The following is a 26,827-nucleotide window of genomic DNA, read 5'->3' as shown; positions in this document are numbered from 1 at the left end:
ATAGTGACTCCCAGGCATCCTGCAAAGTAGGTGAGTCACCTTAGGGGCAACCTTTGCCCACTCAAAAATTCGTCTGGTGTCAGCAGTTAGGATTCGGGCATCACCCCAGATAGTTATTTTCCTTGCTCATAAGTTTAACACTTGATCCCATATTTTTAAAGATTTTTACTAAGTAGGAATTGACTTACTCTTTTTTTTTTTTTTTTTATTGTAGAGATGAGGTCTCGCCAAGTTGCCTGGGCAGGTCTTGAACCCATGGACCCAGGCAATCCACTTGCCTCAGCCTCCCAAAGTGCTGAGCCACCAAGCCCAGCTTTTTTTTCTTTTGAGTTTGAGTCTTATTCTGTCGCCCAGACTGCAGTGCAGTGGCCACTCCCGGCCATTGCAGCCTAGACTTGCTGGACTCTGGCGATCCTTCCACCTCAGCCTTCCAAGTAGCTGAAACTACAGGCGCACACTACCACGCCTGGCTAATTTTTTATTTATCTGTAGAGATGAGGTCTCACCAAGTTGCCCAGGCGGGTCTCGAACCCGCGGGCTCATACAATCCACTCACCTCAGCCTCCCAAAGCGCGGGATTACAAACTGAGCCACTGGAGCCCGGCCTTTTTTTTTTTTTTTTTAAGAGACAGGATCTTGCTCTGTCACCGAGGCTAGAGTGCAGTGGCATGATCATAGCTCACTTTAACCTCGAATTCCTGGTTTCAAGTGATCTTCCCACTTCAGACTCCTAAAGTGCTGGGATTACGGGCATGAGCTACCATGCCCGGCCTCAATATGACATTTTCTAATAAATTAGTGAGGTGAGATCTTTTCACCATTTCACTTAAAAAAAAAAAAAAAAAGTAGGCTCAATATCATTAGTCAACAGAGAATACAAAACTAAAACCACAGTGAGGGCTGGGCACCGTGTCTCATGTCTATAATCCTAGCACTTTGGGAGGCCACGATGAGAGGATTGCCTGGGTTCGTGGGTTCGAGACCAGCCTGGGCAACTTGGCAAACCCTCATCTCTACAATAAGTCAAAATTTAGCTGGGTGTCGTAGCGTGTGCCTATAGTTCCAGTTACTTGGAAGGCTGAGGTGGAAGGATCACCAGAGCCCAGCAGGTCAACGCTAGGGTGGCCATGAGCATTGTCACCATGTCAGCATGGACGACAGAGTGAGACTCCAACTCAAAAAAAAAACCCACAATGAGACACACCAACACATCCATTGGACGATTCATGTCAAAATGATGAATAATATTGAGAGTTGGTGACACAAGCAACTGGGACACCAAACCTTGCTGGTGGGTATGTAAACCTGCCCAGCCACCAGGGATGGTCATCCATCATGTCTGTTTTAGCAAAACATGCGCCTACGTCATGACCCAGCAAATCCACTCCTGAACGTCTACCCAACAGAAATAAATGCTTATTTAGGCCAAAAGACTTGTACATGAATATTTATAGAAGCGCTATTTGTAGAAGCCCCAAACTGGAAATGAATCTAAATGCCCATCAGCAGGTGAATGGGTAAAATAAAATGTGCTGTATTCATTCAGTGAATGAGGCAGTAAAAGAAATGAACTACTGACACGTACACGTGGATAAATCTCAGAAACACGCTGAGCAAGAAAAGCCAGACACAAATAAGCAAATACTATAGGTTTCCATTCAAATGAAGTTCAAAAGCAGGCTACACTGATGTGTGGTGATAGTGGTTAGAATAGTGGTTATCTTAGGGGCCCAGCTGAGAGGCGTCACAAAAGAACCTAGTAAAGCTGGTTTCATGTGTGTTTACATAAAAATGTGAGTTCCGCACGTACAATTTGTGAACATTACTGGGTCTAAATTCAACCTCAGTTAAAACCTCACTCTAGGTGAAAACGGGCACTGTTGATCGTGGTGTCCAAGTATTGCTCCTTTTTTCTTTTTTTTAACTATGAAAGTCTTCTTTATTGATTGCTTAATGTGTAACAATAATTAGCATCTTTTTCACACATCACAAAAAATTATACTTGGCTCAATACGCAGCCTTTTTTTTTTTTTGAGTTGGAGTCTCACTCTGTCTCCCAGACTGGAGTGCAGTGGCTGTTCCCGGCCACCGCAGCCTCGACCTGCTGGGCTCTGGCGATTCTTCCGCCTCAGCCTTCCGGAATTACAGGCGCACGCTACCACGCCCGGCTGATTTTTTATTTATTGTGGAGATAAGGTCTCGCCAAGTTGCCCAGGTGGGTCTCGAACCCGCGGGCTCGGGCAATTCACTCACCTCAGCCTCCCAAAGGCGCGGGATTACAGGCTGAGTCACTGAGCCTGGCTTACGCAGCCTTTTAAGCATAGCCATATTATTTAACAGAAGAAGGTCTTTTTCCTTTTTTGAGTTGGGATCTCACTATCACCCAGGCTTGAGTGCAGTGGCACAATCATGGTTCACCACAGTCTCAAACTCCTGGGTTTGGGTGATCCTCCTGCCTCAGCCTCCCGAGTAGCTGGGACTACAGGCACATGCCATCACGCCTGCCTAATTTTTTGATTTTTTTTTTGTAGAGATGAGGTCTCACTATGTTGCCTAGGCTTGTCTCGAACTCCTGGGCTCAAGCAATCTGCCCGCCATGACTTCCCAAAATGCTGAGATTACAGGTGTGAGTCATTGCGCCTGACCCCAAGATTGTTAGTGTGGCTAACATTACACATGCAGTATACATACTGCACTGGTGACAATAAGACCTGGAACATTTTTCTAAGCTTATGAGTAAAAATATGTGTACAAAGAAACTACACAAACTACACAACACACACACACACACACACACACACACACGTATCTATGAAAATATATAGGAAATGGGCACCCAGGAATGACAGTGATTTGTGGGAGTCCTGGTCCCCAGTTCTGTCTTCCCAGACTGTACATGACCATGGTCCAGACCCCGATCAGCCAGGCCCGCAGGACAGGGAACACAAGACAAGCACCTGCGCCTCCCTGTGTTCCTGCTCTTTGTACCTCTGTCCCACCAAGACCCAGGACTAATATTTACTTTGCATACTGCAAACAGGAAATGGGGGAGGGACAGGAGCAGGACTGGGCCAAGGGACAGTGGAGGACCAGAAGCCACGCTATGCCTGGCTGTGGGCAGACAGGCAGGGGGAGGAAGGGGTCCTGCCATGGAGACCCAGGATTTAGACTGGCCTGCGTTCCAGGTCCTGGGAGGTGAGAGAAGATAGACCAGAGGGCCAAGAATCTCTGAACCTGGCTCCTCCTCCCACATAACCACTGCATACAAACACATTTTTCCCAGCACTCTAGTTGGGAAAGAGGAGAGATGGACCCCTCCGTGAGTGGCTGAGAGGCAGGCAGGGGCAAACACTGGCTGTCCCTATCCCCAGGGCATCCAGGGCAAGGGGGCACCTTCATCTGGCCACATCCTTTACCCTGTTTCTTTTCTTTTCTTTTTGTTTGAGTTGGAGTCTCACTCTGTCACCCAGGCTGGAGTGCAGTGGCCGCTCCCGGCCACCGCAGCCTCGACCTGCTGGGCTCCGGCGATCCTTCCACCTCAGCCTTTCAAGTAGCCAGAAATACAGGCGCATGCTACCACGCCTGACTAATTTTTGATTTATTGTAGAGACGACGTCTTGCCAAGTTGCCCGGGCGGGTCTTGAACTCACGAGCTCAGGCAATCCACTTGCCTCAGCCTCCCAAAGTGCTGGAATTACAGGCTGAGCCACTGAGCCCGGAGCCCGGCCTTCCCTGTTTCTTATATCTGTATATTATGATTATACAAACCTCCCTATTGGGGAGTAGGGATGAAAAAAACCTGTTGGCAACAATGCACAGGTTGGGTTGGTGGGTACACTTAAAGCCCAGACTTCTTCACCACTATACAACGCATCCATGTAACCAAAAATCATTTGTACCTCCTAAGTTCAATGAAATAAAAAATAAAAAGCCCCATTGGCTTACATGCACATATCTACTGATCGTTAGGGTACTTGCCCTACCATGGGTTTTCCATTCATGATCTTCTCCTGTCCTCACAGCAAAGTATTATTCCTATTGTACAGATGAGGAAACTGAGGCACACAGATTAAAAACAACCATCCTGTGTATTAGGATAGGAAGGAACCTCAGGAAGGACTTGGGGGTCCCACTGGCCAAGGTCTGTCCATGTCTCGGGGAGGGAGATGTGGGTGATGGTGGTGACCGTTTCTTTCTTTCTTTTTTTTTTGAGTTGGAGTCTCTCTCTGTCGCCCAGACTGCAGTGCAGTGGCCGCTCCCGGCCACCGCAGCCTCGACCTGCTGGGCTCTGGCGATCCTTCCACCTCAGTCTTCCAAGTAGCCGGAATTACAGGCATGCGCTACCACGCCCGGCTGATTTTTTGATTTATTGTAGAGATGAGGTCTCGCTGCCCAGGAGGGTCTCAAACTCGCGGTCTGATGCAATTCACTCGCTTCAGCCTCCCAAAGTGCTGGGATTACAGGCTGAGCCACCGAGCTCGGCCCTATTTTCTTTCTGAGTCAGAGTCTCACTCTGTCATTCAGGCTGGAGTGCAGTGGCACACTCATGCCCACTGAAGCATCGACTTGCTGGGCTCAGGCAATCCTTCTGCCTCAGCCTTCCAAGTAGCTGGAACTACAGGCGTGTGTCACCACACCTGACTAATTTTTGATATATTGTAGAGACAACGTCTCACCAAGTTGCCCAGGCTTATCTCGAACCCCTGGGCTCAAGCAATCCTCTTGCCTCCACCTCCCAGAATGTTGGGGTTATAGACGTGAGCCACCGTGCCCAGCAGTGGTGACCTTTTCTTTGCAACTTCTTCCCAGACCATACATCCCTGGTTCCCAAAGGACCTGTCTTCCAGGATGGCAGGGGTGAACAAGACTATCTATCCATTTGTCCCCATGGCCCTGACCCGCTGACCTCTCCCTGTCTGCTGATTTCTTCACGTTTGTTCAATATTAACCCAGAGAGTCAGGACGATCCCTCAGAGTCTCAGGAGCTGACGCACTATGGCGCACGTCCGAGGCCTGTGGCTTCCTGGCTTCCTGGCTCTGACTGCCCTGTTTGGCCTTGTGCACAGCCAGCATGGTAAGGGGGTCTTGCAAGCAGGGACAGGCTAGAGGACTGGGGTGTGAGCCGACTCCTAGGTGGGGCTCAGCCCAGGCTGTCCAGCTCAGGGAAGGGGTCAGGGGCTCAAGGCTGGACAGACGGTGGCTGCTTCTCTCTTCCAATAAGAGGAGTGGGATGGGACAGCCGGTGAAAGGATGGGCGCTGGTGGCTTCATTTAGCAGCCTTCTGGATACTTCTGCCATCCCAGACACCCACTGTTGAGAAGCCAGCAGGGCAGGGCAGGTTTGCTTCCTGCCCCCACAATGGCCAAGACAGCCTGTTCCTGAAGCCACCGTCTCCTGACCCTCCCCATGCAGTGTTCCTGGCCCCCCAGCAAGCACTGTCGCTGCTCCAGAGGGTCCGCCGGGCCAACAGCGGCTTCCTGGAGGAGCTGCGTGAGGGCAACCTGGAGCGGGAGTGCGTGGAGGAGCAGTGCAGCTACGAGGAGGCCTTCGAGGCCCTGGAGTCGCCCCAAGCCATGGTGAGCCCCGGGGTGCTCGGAGGGCAGCTGGGGCCCCTCAGAGCGCCTCGGGGAACGCCCAGCTCCCCTGCTGTCGGTGCCTCATGCCAACCCTCAGCCCCACTACACTGGCAAGATGGGCAGCTCCGGCCTTTCTTGGGGGTTTCCACCCCTGGGCTGTGTCGAGGCTCCAGGGTCTGGTGCGTCTCCGTGACATCAGGAGACCCACTCGGTCTTCAGACGTCTGTCTACACTGGGGCTCTCTGGTACCTCCAGTCCAAGTCTACACAGCCTCCTGGGCTCCAGCCTTTCTGCTGCTTCTGTCACCCTCGGGGGGCGGGGCCCTGGGGAGGCCAGGAACCCAGGACTCAGAATCCCTGGGTCTCTGCAGCCTCCCCTTCCTTGGGGTTCTGTTAGGGCGCACACCCCTTTCTTCTTTCCTGTCCCCCAGCTGGGGGGGAAATTCCCTCCAGTCTTGGTGTGCGTGTTGGGAGGACCCCCTGTCCTCAAATATTCTCCTTTTGGAAACAAAGGTAGAAAACGGTCACAGACCTCCCCAGAGCCTGCCCCTGTGTGGCCAGGGTAAAGAAAGCATGAGAAGACATAGCGTTTGCTAAAACAGAACAGGGTCCCGCCTCACTCTCATCCCCAGCCTTGTTTTTCAGGACGTGTTTTGGGCCAAGTACACAGGTGAGCCCGGGAAGGGTTTGCCCTGGAGGGGAGGTCTGGGGACCCTCTGGAGAATGTTCTTCCTCAGAGAATCTTCCGGTGCACCCCATCACCCATGTCTTCTTCCCTCCTTTCCTCCCGTCCGTCTGTCCGTCTCTCCATCCTCAGTGTCATCCCACCCACCCGTGGCTCCAGCCCATCCTGTCACTACCCCAATCCCAAAAGTGTTTCTGGGTCTTTTTCCAGCTTGTGAGTCGGTGAGGAAACCTCGAGAAAAGCTCGTTGCATGTCTGGAAGGTGAGCAGCTGATGTGGAGGGTGGGGGGCAGGTCACGGGGGAAACCTGGGGGAAGGGGAGCGCAGGGATGGGTTCAGAGCGTGGCCCAGCGGAGGTCGTCTCTGGCATTGGGAGTTCCCTTCCTATTCCTGTGGTCAGGATGTGTCTCTGCACCTGGCTCTGAGACTGGCAGTCAGTAAGAAGATTCATGTTGGAGGAACAAATGCATGAGTTTGGGCCTCACTCTGTTGCCCAGGCTGGAGTGCAATGGCATAATCAAGGTTCACTGCAGCTTCGAACTCCTGGACTCAGGTGATGCTTCCACCTCAGGCTCCTGAGTAGCTGGGACTACAGGCGCATGCCACCATGCCCAGCTAAGTTTTAAAATTTTTTTGTAGAAGCAAAGTCTCGCTGTGTTGTCCAGGCAGGTCTCAAACTCCTGGGTCCAAGTAATCCTCCTGCCTTGGCCTCCCAAAGTGCTGGGATTACAGACATGAGCCAACATGCCCAGCTGATCATGAATTAATATTCAGGACCTCATTGACTCATTTGCCTGGCCTGATTCTCTGCCCATCCTAGACAGGGCTCTGATGATGTCACATTCATTCTCCAAAATCTTTAGTGGCTCCCCAGCACCCACAGAATAAAGCCCAGGCTTCTTTTTTTTTTCTGAGTCGGAGGAGGGCTCAGGTGATCTTTCCACCTCAGCCTTCCAAGTAGCCAGAACTACAGGTGCGCACTACCAAGCTCGGCTAATTTTTCTTGATTTATTGTAGAGATGAGGTCTTGCCAAGTTGCCCAGGCTGGTCTCAAACCCTTGGACTCAGGCAATCCTCTCATCTTCACCTCTCAAAGTGCTGGGATTACAGGCACACCTGGCTAGAACCCAGGCTTCTTAGCCTTACCCCCCATTGCAGCAAATGTGAACCCAACCCCCAGCCACTCTGTCAGCAAGGACTTCTCAAAACATGCCATGGTGTTTCTACCTCCTGGGCTGGCTCACATTGTCACCTTCCTCTGGAGCGACTGTCACCACCAGCTGAACACTTCCCTTTCCTTCAGGGACTGGCTCAAATGCCGCCACACTTGTGAGCCTTCGGGGAATCTCCTCCCTCCTTCACAGCCTCTGAATGCACATTTAAAAGGACAATAGACTTGCTACACAACTATCTACTCACTGGCCATACTTTTACTTGTTAAATAACTTAATCGACATTTTACTAAGTTCCTGCCATGTGCCAGGGACTGCATCAGGGGCTAGGGTTTTGCTTTTATTTTTCGAACCGGAGTCTCACTCTGTCACCCAGGCTGGAGTGCTGTGGCGTGAACCTTCCTCCTCAGCCTCTATCTCCTCCTGGACTTGGCCAAGCAGTGACTCACGCCTGTCATCCCAGCACTTTGGGAGGCAGAGGCGAGAGGATTGCCTGAGCCCATGGGTTTGAAACCAGCCTGGGCAACTTGGCAAGACCTCGTCTCTATAATAAATCAGAAAATTAGCCGGCATCATGGCTTGAGCCCAGTTTCAGCTACTTGGAAGGCAGAGGTGGAGGGATCACCTGAGCCCAGCAGGTTGAGGCTGTGGTAGCAGTGAGCAGGCCACTGTACTCCAGCCTGGGCAACAGAGGGAGACTCCAACTCAAAAAAAAAAAAAACAACACACAGAATTCCTGGGCTCAAGTGATCCTCCCACCTCAGCTTCCCAACATGCTGGGATTACAGGTGTGAGCCATGGTGCCTGGCTATGTTGCCCATGCTGGTCTTGAACTCCTGGGTTCCAGCAATCCTTCCACCTCAGTCTCCCAGAATGTTGGCATTACAGGCATGAGCCACTGCCCCTGGCTGGTGATGGAAATTTTAAGAGAATCAAATACAGTCCTTCACAGAACTCACAATCTAAATCTAATCTAATTTCAGGGAAACACAAATCTAAAACATTAGAGTGATTGCTAGAAAAGCTCTGTTGAAGGCACCAAGAGAGCACAAGAGAAGGAACAATCATGTTTGTCAGTAGAATCAGAGATGATTTCCCAGAAGAGAGCTCTTCCTGTTCTTGTGGGATGAACTGATGAACATGGAGAGCATTCCAGGCAGAAGAAACAGCATGTGCAAAGGCCCTGGGGCATGAGGAGCTAAGCTAAGGGACGGGTAGACCAGGGACAGGTAGACCAGGGCCAGATGAAAAGGACTACGTTCACTTTTTCTTCTGCTGCCATGAGGATCCACAGAACAGAGCCTGCATGAGAGCAGGGCTGTGACTGTCCTACTCATTGATATGTCCTTATACCTGGCACAGTGCCTGACATGTGGTTGTCACATGGTGGGCACTCAGGGACTATTTGGTGACTGCTGTTAAGTGGCTAGGCGAGCTGTTGGGTGCTGAGTAAATGTGGGTCGAGGATCGTGGGCCAGAGCAAGCTTGGGGAAGGTGGACAGACAGAGCTTTGCTAGGAGAGGGGGACGGATCCTCAGGACCCAAGGTTGACCTGGGCGGGGTCTCTGCAGGGAACTGTGCCGAGGGTCTGGGTATGAACTACCAAGGGCAGGTGAACATCACCCGGTCAGGCATCGAGTGCCAGCTCTGGAGGAGTCGCTACCCACACAAGCCTGAGTGAGTGACGGGCAGGCCTGCCCACCGGGGCTGAGGACAGGGAACAATGCCACCCTGGGAGGCACAGCCTTCTTCCGGGCAACTTCCATTCCAGAATCAACTCCACCACCCACCCTGGGGCCGACCTGCAGGAGAACTTCTGCCGCAACCCAGACGGCAGCACCACGGGACCCTGGTGCTACACCACAGACCCCACCGTGCGGAGACAGGAATGCAGCATCCGTGTCTGCGGTGAGCTGGGGGAGATGGGGTGGCCATGGCCATGGCCCGGGGGATCCACGGGGCCTGGGATGGGAACAAGATCCTGGTTACCTTCAGAGCGGGCGTTGGCCACGTCAAACATATTTGCGCCTGTTGCTCAGTGCTTTGGGGACCTGGGGAGTTGGTTGCCGGCCTCTCGCTCCCGCTCCCCAGTCTTGACTTCCTTGTGATCCAGGCTATGGCTCATTGCAAACGCGCTTCCTTCCTGCTTTAAGGCGCCCTTCCCTCCAGGAAGACATACCTGGTCATTTCAGCCCACATGCCCTATTTTTTTTTTTTGAGTTGGTGGTCCGCTTTGTCACCCAGGCTGGAGTGCAGTGGCACAATCACAGCTGGCTGCAGTCTTGACCTCCTGGGCTCAGGTGATCCTTCTGCCTCAGCCTCCTGAGTAGCTGGGACTACAGGCACCCATCACCATGCCTAGCTAATTTTTTAACTTTTTGCAGAGATGAGGTCTCATTATGTTGCCCAGGCTGGTCTCAAATTCCCGGGCTCAAGAAATTTCCTGCCTCGGACTCCCAAAGTGCTGGGATTACAGGTGTGAGCCACTGTGCCTGACCCACATGCCCTATTCTGAGCATCACAGAGCACATCTCATGCAGTCTGGCCCTGCATAATTCTGTCATTATGACTTCCCAAGGTGTGTTAGGGGGGTATAGCCTTGACAGTGCTGCAAAGCAGACCGCCATCACATCTTTGAGGCTTGCCATAATAAATATTTCTTTCTTCTGTGAAGGCTGGCAGGGGTGGCGGTGCTGATCTCACTGACCTCATTGTTGTGTCTTTGGGGTCCCCTGACGTTGGCTGGGCTTGGCTGGGTGGCTCTGTTTCAAACGATGCAATCGGCTGAACTTGGCTCCTCGCTGTGGGTTGGGCACAGATCTGTTGAGGGTGAGACTGAAAGACAGCTCATACCTGGGGAAGCTCTTGTGGCGAAGGTTGAAGCATAAGACAAAGAACAGAACAGAAACACACCTGTTGTCTTAAGGCCTAGGCTCAGTCCTGCCCACATTCCATTGGCCAGAGCAAGTACACGTTCAAGCTCAAAGTCAAAAGGTGAAATACATCTTGGCCTGTAAAAGCACAGGGTAAAAGGTGTGGATGCAGACAGGGCTAAAGGATTTGTACCAGGCCGGGTGCAGTGGCTCACATCTGTAATCCCAGTACTTTGGAAGCAGAGAAAAGATGATCACCTGAGCCCACGGTTCGAGACCAGCCTGGGCAACTTGGCGAGACTTTGTCTCTACAATAAATAAAAAAATTAGCTCGGCGGCCGGGTGCAGTGGCTCAAGCCTGTAATCCCAGAACTTTGGGAGGCCGAGGCAAGAGGATTGCTTGACACCAGGGGTTCAAGACCAGCCTGGGCAACTTGGAGAGACCTCGTCTCTACAATAAATTAAAAAATTAGCTGGGTGTGGTGGCTCGTGCCTATAGTTCCAGCTACTTGGAAGGCTGAAGTGGAAGGATCACCTGAGCCCAGCAGGTCGAGGCTGCAGTGACTGTAAATGTGCCACCGCACTCCAGCCTGGGCAACAGAGTGAGATTTCAATTAAAAAAAAATTAGCTGGGTTTGGTGGTGTCTATCTGTGATTCCAGCTACTTGGAAGGCTGAGACAGAAGGATTGCCTGAGTCCAGCAGGTTGAGGCTGTGGTGGCTGTGAGCATGCCGCTACACTCCAGCCTGGGCGACAGAGTGAGACTCTGACTCAAATAAATAAATAAAGAATTTGTGCCAGGAATCCACCAAATCTAGAAACAGTCTTTTTGTTTTGTTTTGCTTTTGTTTTTGTTTTTTGAGTCGAGTTTCACTCTGTCACTCAGGTTGTAGTACAGTGGCTCGTTCACAGACACTGCAGCCTCCACCTGCTGGGCTAAGGCAATCCTTCCACCTTAGCCTCAGCCTTCCAAGTAGTTGAACCACATTGTACCCCATAGGTAATTTCTGAGCCCTACTCCGTCCTGCTCCGCTCCCAACTCGCTCCTTATTGATGCCCCAGTGTCTATTATTTCCATCTTTGTGACCATTTAGCTCCTACATAGGAATGAGAGCATGCAGTGTTTGATTTTCTGTTTCTGTTTCTGAGTCAGTTCACTTGGGATTGTCTCCAGTTCCATCCCTGTTGCTGCAGAGGACATTTCATTCTTTTTTTTTTTTTTTTTTTTTTTTTGAGTTGGGGTCTCACTCCGTCGCCCAGGCTGGAGTGCAGTGGCACGCTCACAGCCACCCCAGCCTCGACCTGCTGGGCTCCGGCGATCCTTCTGCCTCAGCCTTCCAAGTAGCTGGAACTTCAGGTGAACGCTACCATGCCTGGCTAATTTTTTTGATTTACTGTAAAGATGAGGTCTAAGTTGCCCAAGCTGTTCTTGAACCCGTGGGCTCAGGCAATCCCCTCACCTTGGCCTCCCAAAATACTGGGATTACAGGCTTGAGCCACCGCACCTGGCCTCATTCTTTTTTTTTTTTTAATGGCTGTTTAGTATTCCATTGTGCATATATACCATATTTTCTTTATTCAGTCAATTATTGGTGGGCATTTAGGTTGGTTCCATAAGTTTGTTATTGTGAATAATGCTGCAATGAACATGTGAGTACAGATATCTTTTTCATATATTGACTTATTTTCCTTTGGGTAGATCTCTAGTAGCGGGATTGCTGTGTCAAATGGTAATTCAATTTTTAGGTTTGTATTTTTTTTTTTTTTTGAGTCAGAGTCTCCTCTTTTGCCCAAGCTGGAATGCAGTGGCACACTCATGGTCGCTGCAGCCTTGATCTGCTGGACTCAAGTAATCCTTCTGCCTCAGCCTTCCAAGTAGTTGGAGCCACAGGTGCATGCCGCTATGCCTGGCTAATTTTTTTGACTTATTATAGAGACGAGTTCTTGCCATGTTGCTCAGGCTGGTCTCAAACTCCTGAGCTCAGGCAATCCTCTCGCCTCTGCCTCCCAAAGTGCAGGGATTATAGGCATGAGTCACCGAGCCCTGCCAGGAACGGTCTTATAGCAAGTTACCAATCATTGTAACAGAAACAGGCACCTTTTACCCACCGACCCCTCTGTGCTCCATTTATACACACCAATGATAAATAAGTTGCAGGTGTGCAGAAATTAACCTACTGCCCAGATGGACATCTTTAGTGATCCCAGCACTCTTTTCTGCTGTGTCCCTATAAAAACACAGAATCCTTTACAAAATCCAGACAGTCACTACCAATCTACCAATAGATTACGTGACTGTCTCTGGTTTATTACATGAGAGACAGTTACACCGTATATTTTTTTAATCCTCTCAACAAGCCTGCAAGAATCGCATCAGTAACCCCTTTAAAGGCAGGCAAGCTGGGCGCAGTGGCTCACACTCGTAATCCCAGCACTTTGGGAAGCAAGGCAGGAGGCTTTCTTGAGCCCAGGAGTTAGAGTCCAACCTGGGCAACATAGCAAGGCCCCACCTCTACAAAAAGTCAAAATATTAGCCGGGCATGGTAGTGCATGCCTCAAGTTCTAGCTACTTGGGAGGCTGAGGTGGGAGGATTGCTTGAGTGCAGGCGTTTGAGGCCACGATGAGCCATGATCATGCTACTTATTCAGCCTAGGCAGCAGAAGGAGACTCTGTCTCTTAAAAAAAAGAGGAGGGCAGGCAGGCAAGCAAGCTGAAGTCCAAAGTGGTAAATTACACCTGAGATCACACAAGCAGAAGCAGAAAGACCAGGATCCAAGTCCTAGTCTGTCGGGCTCGGAGAGTGGGCCCACCCACCCGACGTCCCTGCCTCTTCACCCGCCAGGCCAGGACCGTGTCACCGTGGAGATGACTCCACCCTCCAGAGATCCCGGGGTGAATCTGTCCCCTCCAGTGGAGCAGTGTGTCCCCGAGCGGGGCCGGCAGTACCAGGGGCGCCTGGCGGTGACCACACAGGGGTCCCCCTGCCTGGCCTGGTCCAGCATGAAGGCCAAGTCCCTGAGCAAGGACCAGGACTTCAGCCCGGACGTGCAGTTGGTGGAGAACTTCTGCCGGAACCCGGATGGGGATGAAGAGGGCGCGTGGTGCTACGTGGCCGGGGAACCTGGTGACTTTGAGTACTGTGACCTCAACTACTGCGGTGAGCTGGCTGGGCAGGGGGCCTGAGACACAGAGGACGCGTCCTGGGGTCAAAAACAAGAACAAGTCGGGCTCGGTGGCTCAGCCTGTAATCCCGCGCCTTTGGGAGGCTGAGGTGAGCGGATTGCCTGAGCCCGCAGGTTCGAGACCCGCCTGGGCAGGTGAGACCTCATCTCTACAATAAAATAAAAAAATCAGCCGGGCGTGGTAGCACATGCCTGTAATTCCGGTGACTTGGAAGGCTGAGGCGGAAGGATCACCGGAGCCCAGCAGGTCGAGGCTGCGGTGGCCAGGAGTGGCCACTGCACTCCAGTCTGGGTGACAGAGTGAGACTCCAACCCCAAAAAACAAAACAAAACAAAACAAGAACAGTTATCTCTTTTGTCTAAGGCTGACCATGCTGAGTGTGTGCATTACAGCCTTACAGTAGCGGGGGGGCAGGGCGGAGGGGGGGCGGGGATAAGGTTCTATGCCCGTTTTACAGATAAGTAAACTGAGCCCTGGGAGGTTAAGTTAGCTAGTAATCCAGGTAAGCACAACCTGTGAGCCTCTGCACCAAATGGCCTCCGAGGCCAGCAGGGGGATTGGTGATATCCAGGGGGCCTTGAGGGATGGCTCAGCCCAGTCCTGGTCAGCGCCCGGGTCCCCACAGACGATGCTGTGGACGAGGAACCGGGAGAGGGGCTAGGTGAGGACCCGGATGGGGCCATTGAAGGGCGCAGCACCACCACGGGGTACCAGACCTTCTTCGATGCGAAGACCTTCGGTGCTGGGGAGGCAGGTGAGGCAGCGGGGTCTGTGGGGGCCGTGAGGCGGGGGGGCTGGTGGCCGGGACTGGCTGCTCACAGCCTGGCTTGCTCTGCAGACTGTGGGCTGCGGCCTCTGTTCGAGAAGAATTCGGCGGAGGACAAAACGGAGAAGGAGCTTCTGGATTCCTACATTGCCGGGCGCATCGTCGAGGGCTGGGACGCGGAGATGGGCATCGCGCCTTGGTGCGGCTCGGAGCCCTGCGCTGCCACTCACTCGAGGGGTGGGCGCGCTGCCGGGCCTCCACCCGGCCCTCAGAAGACAGCTCTGCCCACAGGCCCGGGCTCCACAGATGACAATAGCTGAGCATCCGTGGCCTCCCTGCTCGCAGCAACCGCGTGGGATGGGTCCATCACTCCTGTTTTGTTTTGTTTTTGTTTTTTGAGCTGGAGTCTCACTCTGTCGCCCAGACAGCAGTGACAGACAGAGACAGCACACTCTCGACCGCCGCAGCTTCGACCTACTGGGCTCCGGCGATCCTTCCGCCTCAGCCTTCCAAGTAGTCAGAATTACAGGCGCGTGCCACCACGCCCGGCTAATTTTTTATTTATTGTAGGTCTCGCCAACTTGCCCAGGTGGGTCTCGAACCCACGAACTCAGGCAAACCACTCTCCTCAGCCCCCCCAAAGTGCTGGGATTACAGGCTGAGCCACCAAGCCCAGCCCCCTCACTCCTCTTAAGCAGAGGGAAAGCAGAGGCTGGGAGAGCTTGTGTGACCTGCCTCAAGCACACTGTACTGGGCTGCAGGCGGTCCTCGAATCTAGTCCTTCTGACTCCAGAGCTGTGCTGTGTCGTGTGAACTCTCTGGACTGGAACAAGCTGGGGAAGGGGTGCAAAAAGCAGGGGCGGCCCCTCCGCATCAGTCAGAGGTTCCTGTTCCCAAAGGTGGTCAGGCCCTCTGGGCCCAGGAGGCAGCTCTGTCTAGCTGGGTTTTTTTCCTCTTGAGTCAGGCGGAGGATAGTGGCCTGATCATGGCTCACTACAGCTTCAACCTGAACTTCCTGGCCTCAGGGATCCTCCTACCTCGGCCTCCAGAGTCGCTGGGACTACAGACCCGTGCCACCACACCTGGCTAATGTTTTATTTTCATATTTTATAGAAATAGGGTCTTGCTGGGTTGCTTTGGTTTCAGATAGCTCTTAGACCTGAAACTTTTTGCTTGTCGGGCTTTTTCCCCCACGGCTCTAATGTCTCTTGCCCACCCCCCGTGCCCCAGGCAGGTGATGCTTTTCAGGAAGAATCCCCAGGAACTGCTGTGCGGGGCCAGCCTCATCAGCGACCGCTGGGTCCTCACCGCCGCCCACTGCCTCCTGTACCCGCCCTGGGACAAGAACTTCACCGAGAATGACCTTCTGGTGCGCATTGGCAAGCACTCCCGCACGAGGTATGGAGCCTGTGGCCCGTGGATGTCTGGCAGGGGTCTCAGTCCTCCGAGGGTGACCACGGGGGCTCTGGAGCACGTGGGATACATCTGTGCAGCCCCCACAATATGACACCCCAGCAGTCCCTTTGGCTTGGATCTGGAAAGAGAACGAAATCTTGGTCTGTGTGCCTCTCCCCTCCAGACACCAGGACCTGGTCCAGGCGGGGATCTCTGAAAACAGTCTGTTTGGACCACGGCATGCGTCCTGTCCCCTCCCCGTCCCTGTCTGCTTGGGCTGCCTGGGCTTCAGGCCCAGAAAGAAGCTGCCACCAAGGCAGGAGCCAGCCCTGACCCTTCACAGGTGGCCTGTGGGCTGCCCTAACTCCAAGACCCTGAGATCAGGAAGTTTCCTTCCTCAGGGTGGACTGACAGCTTCTCCATTTCTCTGTTGGGGTTTGCACAGGTACGAGAGAAACATTGAAAAGATCTCCATGTTGGAAAAGATTTACATCCACCCCAGATACAACTGGCGGGAGAATCTGGACCGGGACATCGCCCTGCTGAAGCTCAAGAAGGCCGTTACCTTCAGCAACTACATTCACCCCGTGTGCCTGCCCGACAGGGCGACGGCAGCCAGGTGGGATGGCGGCCTGGTGAGACAGACAAGGCCATCAGTTGAGGGGCAGAGACTGAGTTCTAGGCCTGGCTCCGGCATTGGGTGGCCTTGCAGACGTCCGTTCCCCTGGTCCAGGTCTCAGTCCTTTCTCGCTTTTCTTTTTTTTGAGTCGAAGTCTCACTCTGTCACCCAGGCTGGAGTGCAATGGCCGCAGCCTTGATCTGCTGGACTCCAGCGATCCTTCTGCCTCAGCCTTCCAAGTAGTTGGAGCCACAGGTGCATACCACTATGCCTGGCTCATTTTTTTTTTTTACTTATTATGGTAAATATACTTATTGACCTCCAGGGCTCAGGTGATCCTTCCTCCTCAACCTTCCAAATAGCTGGGACTACAGGCGTGCGCCTCCACGCCCAGCTAATTTTTATTTACTTATTGTAGAGATGAGGTCTCGCCAAGTTGCCCAGGCTGGTCTCAAATCCCAGGATTCAGGCAATCCTCTCACCTCTGCCCCCCAAACTGCTGGGATTGCAGGCGTGAGCCACTGTGCCCGTCAAGGTCTCAGTTTCCTGGAGTGAACCCACCAGTCCTTTCCAGTGCTGGCATTTCAGACGCCGGTCTCTAAATGGTGTGGAGGCCGGGAGGCTCCTGCCAGGGTCCACTCTCACCGAGTCCTTCTCCCTTCCCCAAAGCTTGCTCCAGTCTGGACACAAAGGGCGGGTGACGGGCTGGGGCAATCTGAAGGACACGTGGACCTCAAGCGTCAGCGAGGTGCTGCCCAGCGTCCTGCAGGTGGTGAACCTGCCCATCGTGGAGCGGTCGGTCTGCAAGGCCTCCACCCGGATCCGCATCACCGACAACATGTTCTGTGCTGGCAAGTCTGTGCCTGGCGGGCCCAGGGAACAGTGGGCACGTGGGGCGGGAGGACTGAGACGGGCTTGGTGGCTCCATTTCTTCCTCTGTGGAAAATGGAGATCAAAGTCTCTATCCCATCTGGTCACATGAGGGTTAAATGAGATAGTGTTTATCACGCATCGGCCTGGTGCCAGTTTCCAGTGAGGTGTGCCGTGTATGAGTTCAGATAGTAGCAAGAGTCTGTGGGTGAGGAAGTGCCATTCATTCATTCATTCAGTTGTTCAGCACATTTTTGTTTTTGAGTTGGAGCCTCACTCTGTCACCCAAGCTGGAGCGCAGTGGCACGCTTGCGGCCACCACAGCCTCGACCTGCTGGGCTCAGGTGATCCTCCCACCTCAGCCTTCCAAGTAACAGGTATAGATGCGGCCACCACGCCCGGATAATTTTTTGATTTATTGTAGAGATGAGGTCTCGCCAAGTTGCCCAGGCTGGTTTCGAACCTGTCGGCTCAGGCAATCCTCTCACCTCGGCCTCCCATCAGCAAATACTGACTAAGCCTACCATGTTCTGGATGGCATTCTAGGATATATAACGAGGACCCAGACAATACCTATGACCTCTGCTCCCTTCCTAGATGGAGGGGGCATCAGTAAATAGATCTAGGGTATCAGTCCCTGATACATGCTCTGAAGAAAAATGACTCAGGGTGAGGGAGAGATTGAGAAGGACAGGGGTGATCTGGGGGCTGGAGAAAGTTGGAGAAGCCCTCTCTGAGAAGGTCTTTGAGCAGAGACTGGAAGATGTGAAGGAAGGAATGAGCCAGGCATGTCTGGGGAAGTACTGCTGGCTGAGGGGACAGCAGGTACAAAGGCCCTGGGGCAGGAGCATGCTTGATTTGTCTGAGGAGCAGCAGGGAGGCCTGTGGGCCAGAACTGAGTAAACACAGGAAAGGCAGCAGTGGATGAGGGTGGAGGGGGCCAGGCAGGAGATAGGCACTTCCCTTAGGGTCTTGAAGGACTTTGGTTTTTTTTCCTTTTTCTTTTTCTTTCTTTCTTTATTTCTTTTTTTTTTTGAGTCAGTATCTTACTCTGTTGCCCATGCTGGAGTGCAGTGGCATTGTCATAGCTCACCACAGCCTCAACCTCCTGGGCTCAGGCAATCCTTCTACCTCAGCCTCACGAGTAGCTGGGACTACAGGTGCACACCACCACACTTGGCTAATTTTTAAACTTTTTTGTAGAGATGAGGTCTGGCTATGTTGCTCAGGCTGGTCTCAAACTCCTGAGTTCAAGCAATCCTCCCACCTCGGCATCCCAAAGTGCTGGGATTATAGGCATGAGCCACTGCACCCAGCCTGACTGGCTTTTATTGAGTGAGATGGAAGGTTATTATAGGGGTTGAGGCAGGTAATACATGATCTGACTTCGGTTTCTAAAAAATATAGTGTAATTTCAGACTCATGAGAAGTTGCAAAAATAATACAGCGATTTCCTGTGTACTGTCATCTAGGTGAGCCCCCCTTCCTCGTGTGTGTGTGTGTACAGTGTTGAGAGCAAGTTGCACATATGTTTCCTTTTTACTCATGAATACTTGAGAACTTCCAAAAAGATGAGAATGTTCTTTTTTTTTGAGTGGGAGTCTCACTCTGTCGCCCAGACTGGAGTGCAGTGGCCGCTCCGGCCACCGTGGCCTCGACCTGCTGGGCTCTGTCGATCCTTCCGCCTCAGCCTTCCAAGTAGCTGGAGCTACAGGCGCGCACAACCATGCCCGGCTGATTTTTGATTTTTATTGTAGAGATGAGGTCTCGCCAAGTTGCCCGGGCGGGTCTTGAGCCCGCGGGCTCAGGCAATTCACTCACCTCAGCCTTCCAAGGCGCGGGATTATAAGCTGAGCCACCGAGCCCGGCTGAGACTGTTCTCTTATATAACCACAGTGTAATGGTTAAAACCAGGACTTTAATATTGATACAACACTATTGTCTAATCTGTCGATCTTATTCAGATTTTCCCCATCTGTCCTACTAATCTCTTTCATGCAAAAAAAAGAAAAGTGTTTTCCTCATCCAGGATCAAATTTAGAATCACATGTCATACTCAGTCGCCAGTCTTTCTTTGTCTTCCATGACCTTGACATACTTGATGGGCCCAGCCCAGCTATTCTGCACATTGGTCCTCAGTGTGGGTTTGTCAAAGGTTTCCTCATGATCAGATCCAGTCTAAGTGATGTTGTGTCCTTCTTGGTCATTCTATTGACGGGCACAGATATCAGTTTATTGAGACTAACTCTGATCTCTTGATTAAGGTGATATCCGCCAAGTTTCTTGCTATGAAGTTCTGTTTTTTTCTCACTTGTAATGAATAAATATCTTGTAGGGAGATACTTTGATATTTTGTATCCTGTTTCTCATCAAAACCTTCTCCGGAATCGCTTGAGCCCAGGAGTTTGAAACCAGCCTGGGTAACATAGTGAGACCTCATCTCTACAAAAAATACAAAAAACAACAACAAAAAAATTCTGGGCATGATGGTGCACACCTGTAGTTCCGGCAACTTGGGAGACTGAGGTGGAAGGATCAAAAATTGAACCCAGGAGGTTGAGGTTGTGGTAAGCCAGGGTCACGCCACTGCACTCCAGCCTGGGAGACAGAGTGAGACCCTGTCTCAAAAAACAACAAACAAATAAGCTCCTCCCGACTATGGTGCCTGCTAAGTGATAATTTTCATTCCTTCTACATATGTGAATTATCTTGTTGTGTGGAAGAGCTTTCCTTTCTTTCTATCTGTGTGAACTCAAGGGTCCTTACTTTATTCTAAGGGTTACAATTTGTCACTATCATCATCATCAGCATCATCATCATTATTATTATTAAGTTGGAGTCTCACTCTGTCGCCCAGACTGAAGTACAGTGGCATGCTCCCAGTCACTGCAGCCTCGACCTGCTGGGCTCCGGTGATCCTTCCGCCTCAGCTTTCCAAGTAGCTGGAACTACAGGCACATGCTACCATGCCCAGCTAATTTTTGATTTATTGTGGAGACAAGGTCTTACCAAGTTGCCCAGGTGAGTCTGGAACTGGAGGGCTCAGGCAATTCACTCACCTCGGCCACCCAAAGTGCTGGGATTACAGGTGAGCCACTGAGCCTGGCCCACTATCATTATTTATATTGATGCTCAAATTATCCCAGGGTTGGTCAGTGGGAACCCATTCAAGCTAGCTTCTGTGGCTTGTGGAGAGGTCCCTGTCATTCCTTGAGTACTTTCTTATTTTCTGAAAGAAGATGTTTCAGGTTCACCTTATTTTATTTTATTTTTGGAGTTAGAGTCTCTGTCACCCAGGCTGGAGTGCAGTGGCATGCTCACAGCCACCACAGCCTTGACCTCCTGGGCTTAGAAGATCCTTCCACCTCAACTTTCCTTTCCAAGTAGCTGGAACTACAGGCATGTGCCACCATGCTTGGCTAATTTTAGTGTAGAGATGAGGTCTTGCCATGTTGCTCAGGCTGGTCTTGAACCCCTGAGCTCAAGCAATCCTCTCGCCTCTGCCTCCCAAAGTGTTGGGATTACAAGCATGAGCCACTGCACCCAGCTAGCCTGATCCTGTTTTTCTTACAGCAGTATTAGAATTAGACATTTCTCCAAGGAACCATTTTAGTGGAAGATGGTATTTAGAAACCAAGATCTGTGTGTTAGGTGTGCACATTGCTAGAGGGATGTCATTGCTTCTAGGCCCTCCCTCAGAGAACAGAATTCGAAAATATATGCTTTACACATGTGGCAATCTCTCTCTGTCTCTCTCTCATCTCTGTCTCTCTTTTTTTTTTGAGCCAAGTTCTCACTCTGATGCCCAGGCTGGAGTACAGTGGCACACTCATGGCTTACTGCAGCCTCAATCTCCTAGGCTCAGGCAATTCTTCCACCTCAGCCCTCTAACATGCCTGGCTAGTTTTCTCTGATCTCAAAAACCATGAGTTCCATATTGAAACCCCCATTTCTAATCCAATACCACAGGGCTAATTTTAACCTTTCCCTTTTATTTGTAACTCTCTGTTGACAGTGAGAAATCTGACTCCCCTGACCCATAATGCATGCACTTATTTGATAAACACTAGAACACATAGTTTCAGAATTTTTTGTCTGGCATTGCTTTGTGGTTGTTTTTGTCTTTAGTCTGATAGTATACAGTCAAAATATACTAATGTGCTCAAAGGTTACTTACTTGGGTTAATTCTTTTTCATTCATCTTTTTTTTTTTTGAGTTGCAGTCTCACTCTATCACCCAGACTGGAGTGCAGTGGCAAGCTCCTGGCCATCGCAGCCTTGACCTGCTGAGTTCCGGCAATCCTTCTGCCTCAGTCTTCCAAGTAGCTGGAACTATAGGCGTGCACTACCACGCCTGGCTAATTTTTTATTTTATTGTAGAGATGAGGTCTCACCAAGTTGCCCAGGTGGGTCTTGAACCCGTGGGCTCAGGCAATCTTCTCACCTCGGCCTCCCAAAGTGCTGAGATTACAGGCCTGAGCCACTGTACCCGGCCTCTCACCCATCCTTATGCTGTTTATTTAAAATACCATTAGGCTCATTTGCTTCTGACTGTTTTCAGTTTTATCCCTCTCCCAACTATGCTGTATTTGTATATTTTTTGGAGTATATGAAGCATTAATGAGGTTCTAAAAGTCACCCCTGTTCAAACAGGTACACTCAAATAAGTGATACTCTCCCTTTTCTCTGTCCTGTACACCTCTTCTCCACCCAATTTCCATCCATGTCCTGGGACTAACAAATCTCATTTGTTTGTGGTTTCTTCTTCCTGTATTTCTTTCTGCACAAATAAGCAGACACATGTATGTTTTGTTGCATCCTTTTCTTATTTTTATGAGTTTATTTTTTTGAGTTAGGATCTCTCTGTCACCCAGTCTGGAGTGGGCTCAGGCAACCCTCACGCCTCAGTCTCCCAGGTAGCTGGGACTACAGGTGTATGCCACCGCACCCGGCTAAGTTTTTAATTTTTTTTTTTATACAGATGAGTTTTTGCTATGTTGCCCAGGTTGGCCTCAAACTCCTGGGCTAAAGTTATCCTCCCATCTTGGTCTCCCAAAGTTCTGGGATTACAGGCATAAGCCACTGCACCCAGCCCTTCTTTTCTAACCCAGGATATTCTTTTGTACTTTGCTTTTCTCACTTAATGTATTTTGTAAATCCACTTCATGTACACAGAGCGTTCCTTATTCATTTCAAAAAAATTTATAGCCAAATCATACTCCATTATGTGGGCATAACCATAGTATGTTCAGTCATTTTCCATGTATAGGTATTTAGATTCTTTCTGATATTTTCCAATTACAAACAATGCTGCAGTGAATATATAGTTTTGTATTGTTGAAAGTGTATCTTCCAGTCAATTTCTTTCTTTCTTTTTTTTTTGAGTTGAAGTCTCACTCTGTTGCCCAGGGTGGAGCGCAGTGGCACGCTCATGGCCACCACAGTTCACCTGCTGGGCTCAGGCGATCCTTCAGCCTCAGCCTTCCAGGTAGCTGGACCCACAGGCATGTGTCACCATGCCTGGCTCATTTTTTGACTTATTGTAGAGACAAGGTCTTGCCAAGTTGCCCAGACTGGTCTCAAACTTGTGGGCTCAGGCAGCCCTCTCACCTCGGCCTCCCAAAGTGCTGGGATTATTGGCGTGAGCCACCACCCCTGGTCGCAGTTAATTTCTAAAAGTGGTGTTGCCAGGTCAACAGGCAAACACATATGCAATTTTGTTAGATATTTACAAATGTCTTTCCATAAGGGTTGTATGAATATGTGTTTTCATCTGCAATGTATAGAAATGTTTGTTTCCCTACAGCCATGCCTGCAGAATCAATCTGAGGGGTGAGAAATAGTATCTCAATGTAGTTTTATTTATTTACTTAGTTATTTGATTGGAAAATATAGTTTATTTAGAAATTAAATTAGGGCCGGGCTCGGCGGCTCAGCCTGTAATCCCGCGCCTTTGGGAGGCTGAGGTGAGTGGATTGCCTGAACCCGCGGGTTCGAGACCCGCCTGGGCAGGTGAGACCTCATCTCTACAATAAATCAAAAAATCAGCCAGGCGTGGTAGTGCGCGCCTGTAGTTCCGGCTACTCGGAAGGCTGAGGCGGAAGGATCACCGGAGCCCAGCAGGTGAGGCTGCGGTGGCTGGGAGTGGCCACTGCACTCCAGTCTGGGCGACAGTGAGACTCCAACTCAAAAAAAAAAAAAAAAAAAAGGAAAGAAAGAAAGAAATTAAATTAGGCTGTGCGCTCATGCCTATAATCCCAGCACTTTGGGAGGCCAAGGTGAGAAGATTGCCTGAGCCCACAGGTTCGAGACCAGCCTGGGCAATTTGGCGAGACCTCATTTCTACAATAAGTCAAAAAAAGTTAGCTAGGTGTGGTGGTGCATGTCTGGACTTCCAGTTACTTGGAAGGATGGCCTGAGCCTTGCAGGTTGACGCTGGGGTGGCCATGAGTGTGCTACTGTACTCCAGCCAGGGTGACAGAGTGAGACTCTGACTCAAAAGTAAGTAAATTCGAGAGAGACAGAGAGAGAGAATAGAGAATAGAGAGTAGATTCACCTCTCCAAGGTAGAGAGAGTTAGGGACCAAAGCTAGGAAACATGGGGACCATAGTTCAAAGAGCCACGTGGCCAGACCAGGGTTTAGCAAAGCAATGGCCTATTTATTTTTATTGAGTAAGAGTCTCACTCTCACCCTGTCACCCAGGCTGGAGTGCAGGGGCACGATCACAACTCACTGCAGCCTCCAGCTCCTGGGCTCAAGTGATCCCCTTGCATCAGCCTCCCAAAGTGCTGGGATTACAGACGTGAGCCACTGTGCCCAGTGCGGTATCTCAATATAGTTTTAAATGGCACTGTTCTCATGGAAGATGAGGTTGGAGGGGAAGAAAATGAGGTTGAACATCTTTTCCTGTGATTAAGTACAGTATTTGTATAATTTTTTGAGTTGTCTCTTCATGTTTTTTTGCCCACGTTGTTGTCCACGTTGAGTTGGAGTCTCACTCCGTCGCCCTGGCTGGAGTGTAGTGGCACATTCACGGCCACCCCAGCATCGATCTGGGCTCCAGCGTCCTTCTGCCTCAGTCTACAGGCACACGCCACCAAGCCTGGCTAATTTTTTGATTTATTGTAGAGATACGATCCCACCAAGTTACCCATGGTGGTCTCGAACCTGTGGGCTCAGGCTATCATCTCACCTAGCAAAGTGCTGGGATTTTAGGTATGAGACACTGCACCCAGCCTACAGCACCTCATTGTTTTAATGATAGAGGCTTTAGGATACATTTCTGGTGGAGCCATATTCTCTTAGTTTTTCTGTTTCCAATCTTCTCTTGGCAATTCTTGCATGTTTGTTTTTCCGTATGAATTTCAATATCAACATGTCTGTCTCTATAAAGAAGTTTGGTGGTATTTTTATTGGGATTATGATATATTTTAAAATTAACTGGGAAAACATATATTTTTGATGTGAATCTTTCTCTCCAGGGGTAAGAAATGCCTATTTTTTGGGGTGCTACAATATATTCTCTTATGATCTTTTTCCTTGGCACCTTATTTTATTTATTTATTTTTGAGTCAGAATCTCACTCTGTTGCCCAGGCTGGAGTGCAGTGGCACACTCATGGCCACTGCAGCCTCAATCTGCTGAAGTCAGGCGATCCTTCCATCTCAGCCTTCCAAGTAGCTGGAAACTACAGGTGTGTGACACCACATCCTGCATATTTTTTCTTGATTTATTGTAGAGATGACGTCTTACCAAGTTGCCCAGGCTGGTCTTGAAACCCTGGGCTCAGGCAATCCTTTCACCTTGGCCTCCCAAAGCGCTGGGATTATAGGCGTGAGCCACTGTGTCCAGCCCTGTATTACTTCCTATTTAGGTCACTTATGTCTTTATTTATTTTAAGTTCATTTGATCTTTTTTTTTGAGTTGGAGTCTCACTTTGTTGCCTAGGCTGGAGTGTAGTGGCACGCTCATGGCCACCACAGCCTTGACCTGCTGGGCTCAGGCAATCCTTCCATGTCAGCCTTCCAAGTAGCTGGAACTAAGGTAATGCTCCACCAAGCCTGGCTAATTTTTCCTGATTTATTATAGAGACGAGGTCTCACCAAGTTGCCTAGGCCGGTCTTGAACCCCTGGGCTCAGGCAGTCCTTTCACCTTGACCTCGCATCAGCTGAGGGGTGATATGTCCATTTATTTTTAATTTTTGAATTTCTGACTGGAGATGTTTTTTTCATATCTACAAGGTTGCTTGGGGATATTTAATTCAGTTCCAGTCTTCTTCCCTTTTGGTGGTTTTATTTGGTGGAAGAATTTTAGTAGTTGAGGTCTCTTTATTCTTGTTTTCTGTGTTCCCATAGCATCTTTGTATGAATCTATTGAGTTTTCATCTATTCCTTTGGTAACTTTGGGGTTATTTACAAGATTCCTAATGTGATTGTACCCACTCCTTCTATCTAGTAGGTATTAAATGAAATGTCTATTTCTCCATCCTCTTCCCTATATAAGTTTTAGTATTCGATCTACAATGAAATAGACTACATTCGTTTGAAGTTTGGTATCTCTGGACCCTAGTATGTTGAACGTGTGGTTTTTTCGTAGGTCTTGCTGGGATGACCTGGACAAAGGCAACTAGTATTATCCTTAGCTGACCTGGAGGGCTAATTTAATTTTTTTTCTCACCATAGTCTTGACCTCCTGGGCTCAGGTGATCCTTCCACCTCAGCCTCCTGAGGAGCTAGAACTACAGGCACCCGCCACCATGCCCAGTTAATTTTTTGATATTTTTGCTATATTGCCCAGGCTGGTCTCAAACTCCTGGCTCAAGCGATCCTTCCACCTTGGCCTCCCAAAGTGCTGGGTTTACAGAAGTGAGCCACCACACTGGGCCTTGTTTAACTTCTTAAAAGCATTATCCTGACTGCTGGGTAGAGAATGGATTGTAGGTGGGCACAGTAGAATTAGAGAAGCGAATTCAGAGGAGGTGTTTGTGTCACCGGCCAGGGCTTGAAGTGGTGAGAAGTGGTTAGATTTGAGATCTGTGTTGAAGGGAGAGCCGACATTTGCTAAAGGATAGGACATGTGAGGTGCGGAAATAAAGAGGCCAGGGAGGCTCACCAGAAGGGTCGAGTGGGCACTCGCTGGTTACGTCTCTTGAAGGGGAGGGGCTGCACCATGAGCTCTGCTCCTGAGCCCTGCTGGTCTCTCTCCAGGTTTCAAGCCTAGTGAAGACAGACGAGGGGATGCCTGTGAAGGTGACAGTGGGGGACCCTTTGTCATGAAGGTACACTTCTCGAAGGGGCCACGGCCTGGTGGGTGGACCTTCCTGGGGTGGGGAGAGTTGGGTGAGGAGGAACGCTAGTTTTCACGATCAGTCGCCTGGCAGGGCGACACTGATGTGACCTTGGACATCTTTCTCCCTCAGAGCCCCTTTAACAACCGCTGGTATCAAATGGGCATTGTCTCATGGGGAGAAGGCTGTGACCGGGATGGGAAATATGGCTTCTATACACATGTGTTCCGCCTGAAGAAGTGGATACAGAAGGTCATTGATCGGTTCGGCGGTTAGAAGGCCACCCGCATTCCAGGCTCCTTGCTGCAGAATCACAGGACCCAATGAGTGAAAGAAATATTTTTGTGGTTTGTTTCTAAAACTATAGTTCCCAATAAAAGTGACTTTGTCAACAAGCCTC

The 26,827-nt window shown here is 50.4% G+C and overlaps 1 protein-coding gene across 3 annotated transcripts; it reads left to right on the top strand.

Annotated features, from left to right (window-relative positions):
- Positions 1-4,932: 4,932 nt before the first annotated feature.
- F2 (coagulation factor II, thrombin) lies at positions 4,933-26,827 on the top strand. Of its 3 annotated transcripts, XM_008065350.2 has the most exons (15): positions 4,962-5,015; positions 5,067-5,074; positions 5,413-5,576; positions 6,221-6,245; positions 6,471-6,521; positions 9,003-9,108; positions 9,203-9,339; positions 13,148-13,462; positions 14,114-14,242; positions 14,327-14,453; positions 15,485-15,652; positions 16,095-16,268; positions 16,938-17,119; positions 26,348-26,418; positions 26,560-26,827. In XM_008065350.2, the coding sequence occupies exons 1-15, from the start codon at positions 4,996-4,998 to the stop codon at positions 26,701-26,703; spliced, it is 1,821 nt and encodes a 606-aa protein (XP_008063541.1). In that variant the 5' UTR covers positions 4,962-4,995; the 3' UTR covers positions 26,704-26,827. The 3 variants fall into 3 exon arrangements, with proteins under 3 accessions (XP_021571852.1, XP_008063540.1, XP_008063541.1); XM_021716177.1 differs by lacking the exon at positions 5,067-5,074 and having other exon boundaries at positions 4,933-5,026; XM_008065349.2 differs by having other exon boundaries at positions 4,933-5,074.

This window comes from Carlito syrichta, unplaced genomic scaffold, assembly GCF_000164805.1.
Source record: "Carlito syrichta isolate Samal-C Ts95f unplaced genomic scaffold, Tarsius_syrichta-2.0.1 Scaffold308253, whole genome shotgun sequence".
Classification (NCBI taxonomy): Eukaryota; Metazoa; Chordata; class Mammalia; order Primates; family Tarsiidae; genus Carlito; species Carlito syrichta.
This window is presented reverse-complemented; position numbering and strand designations above follow the sequence as displayed.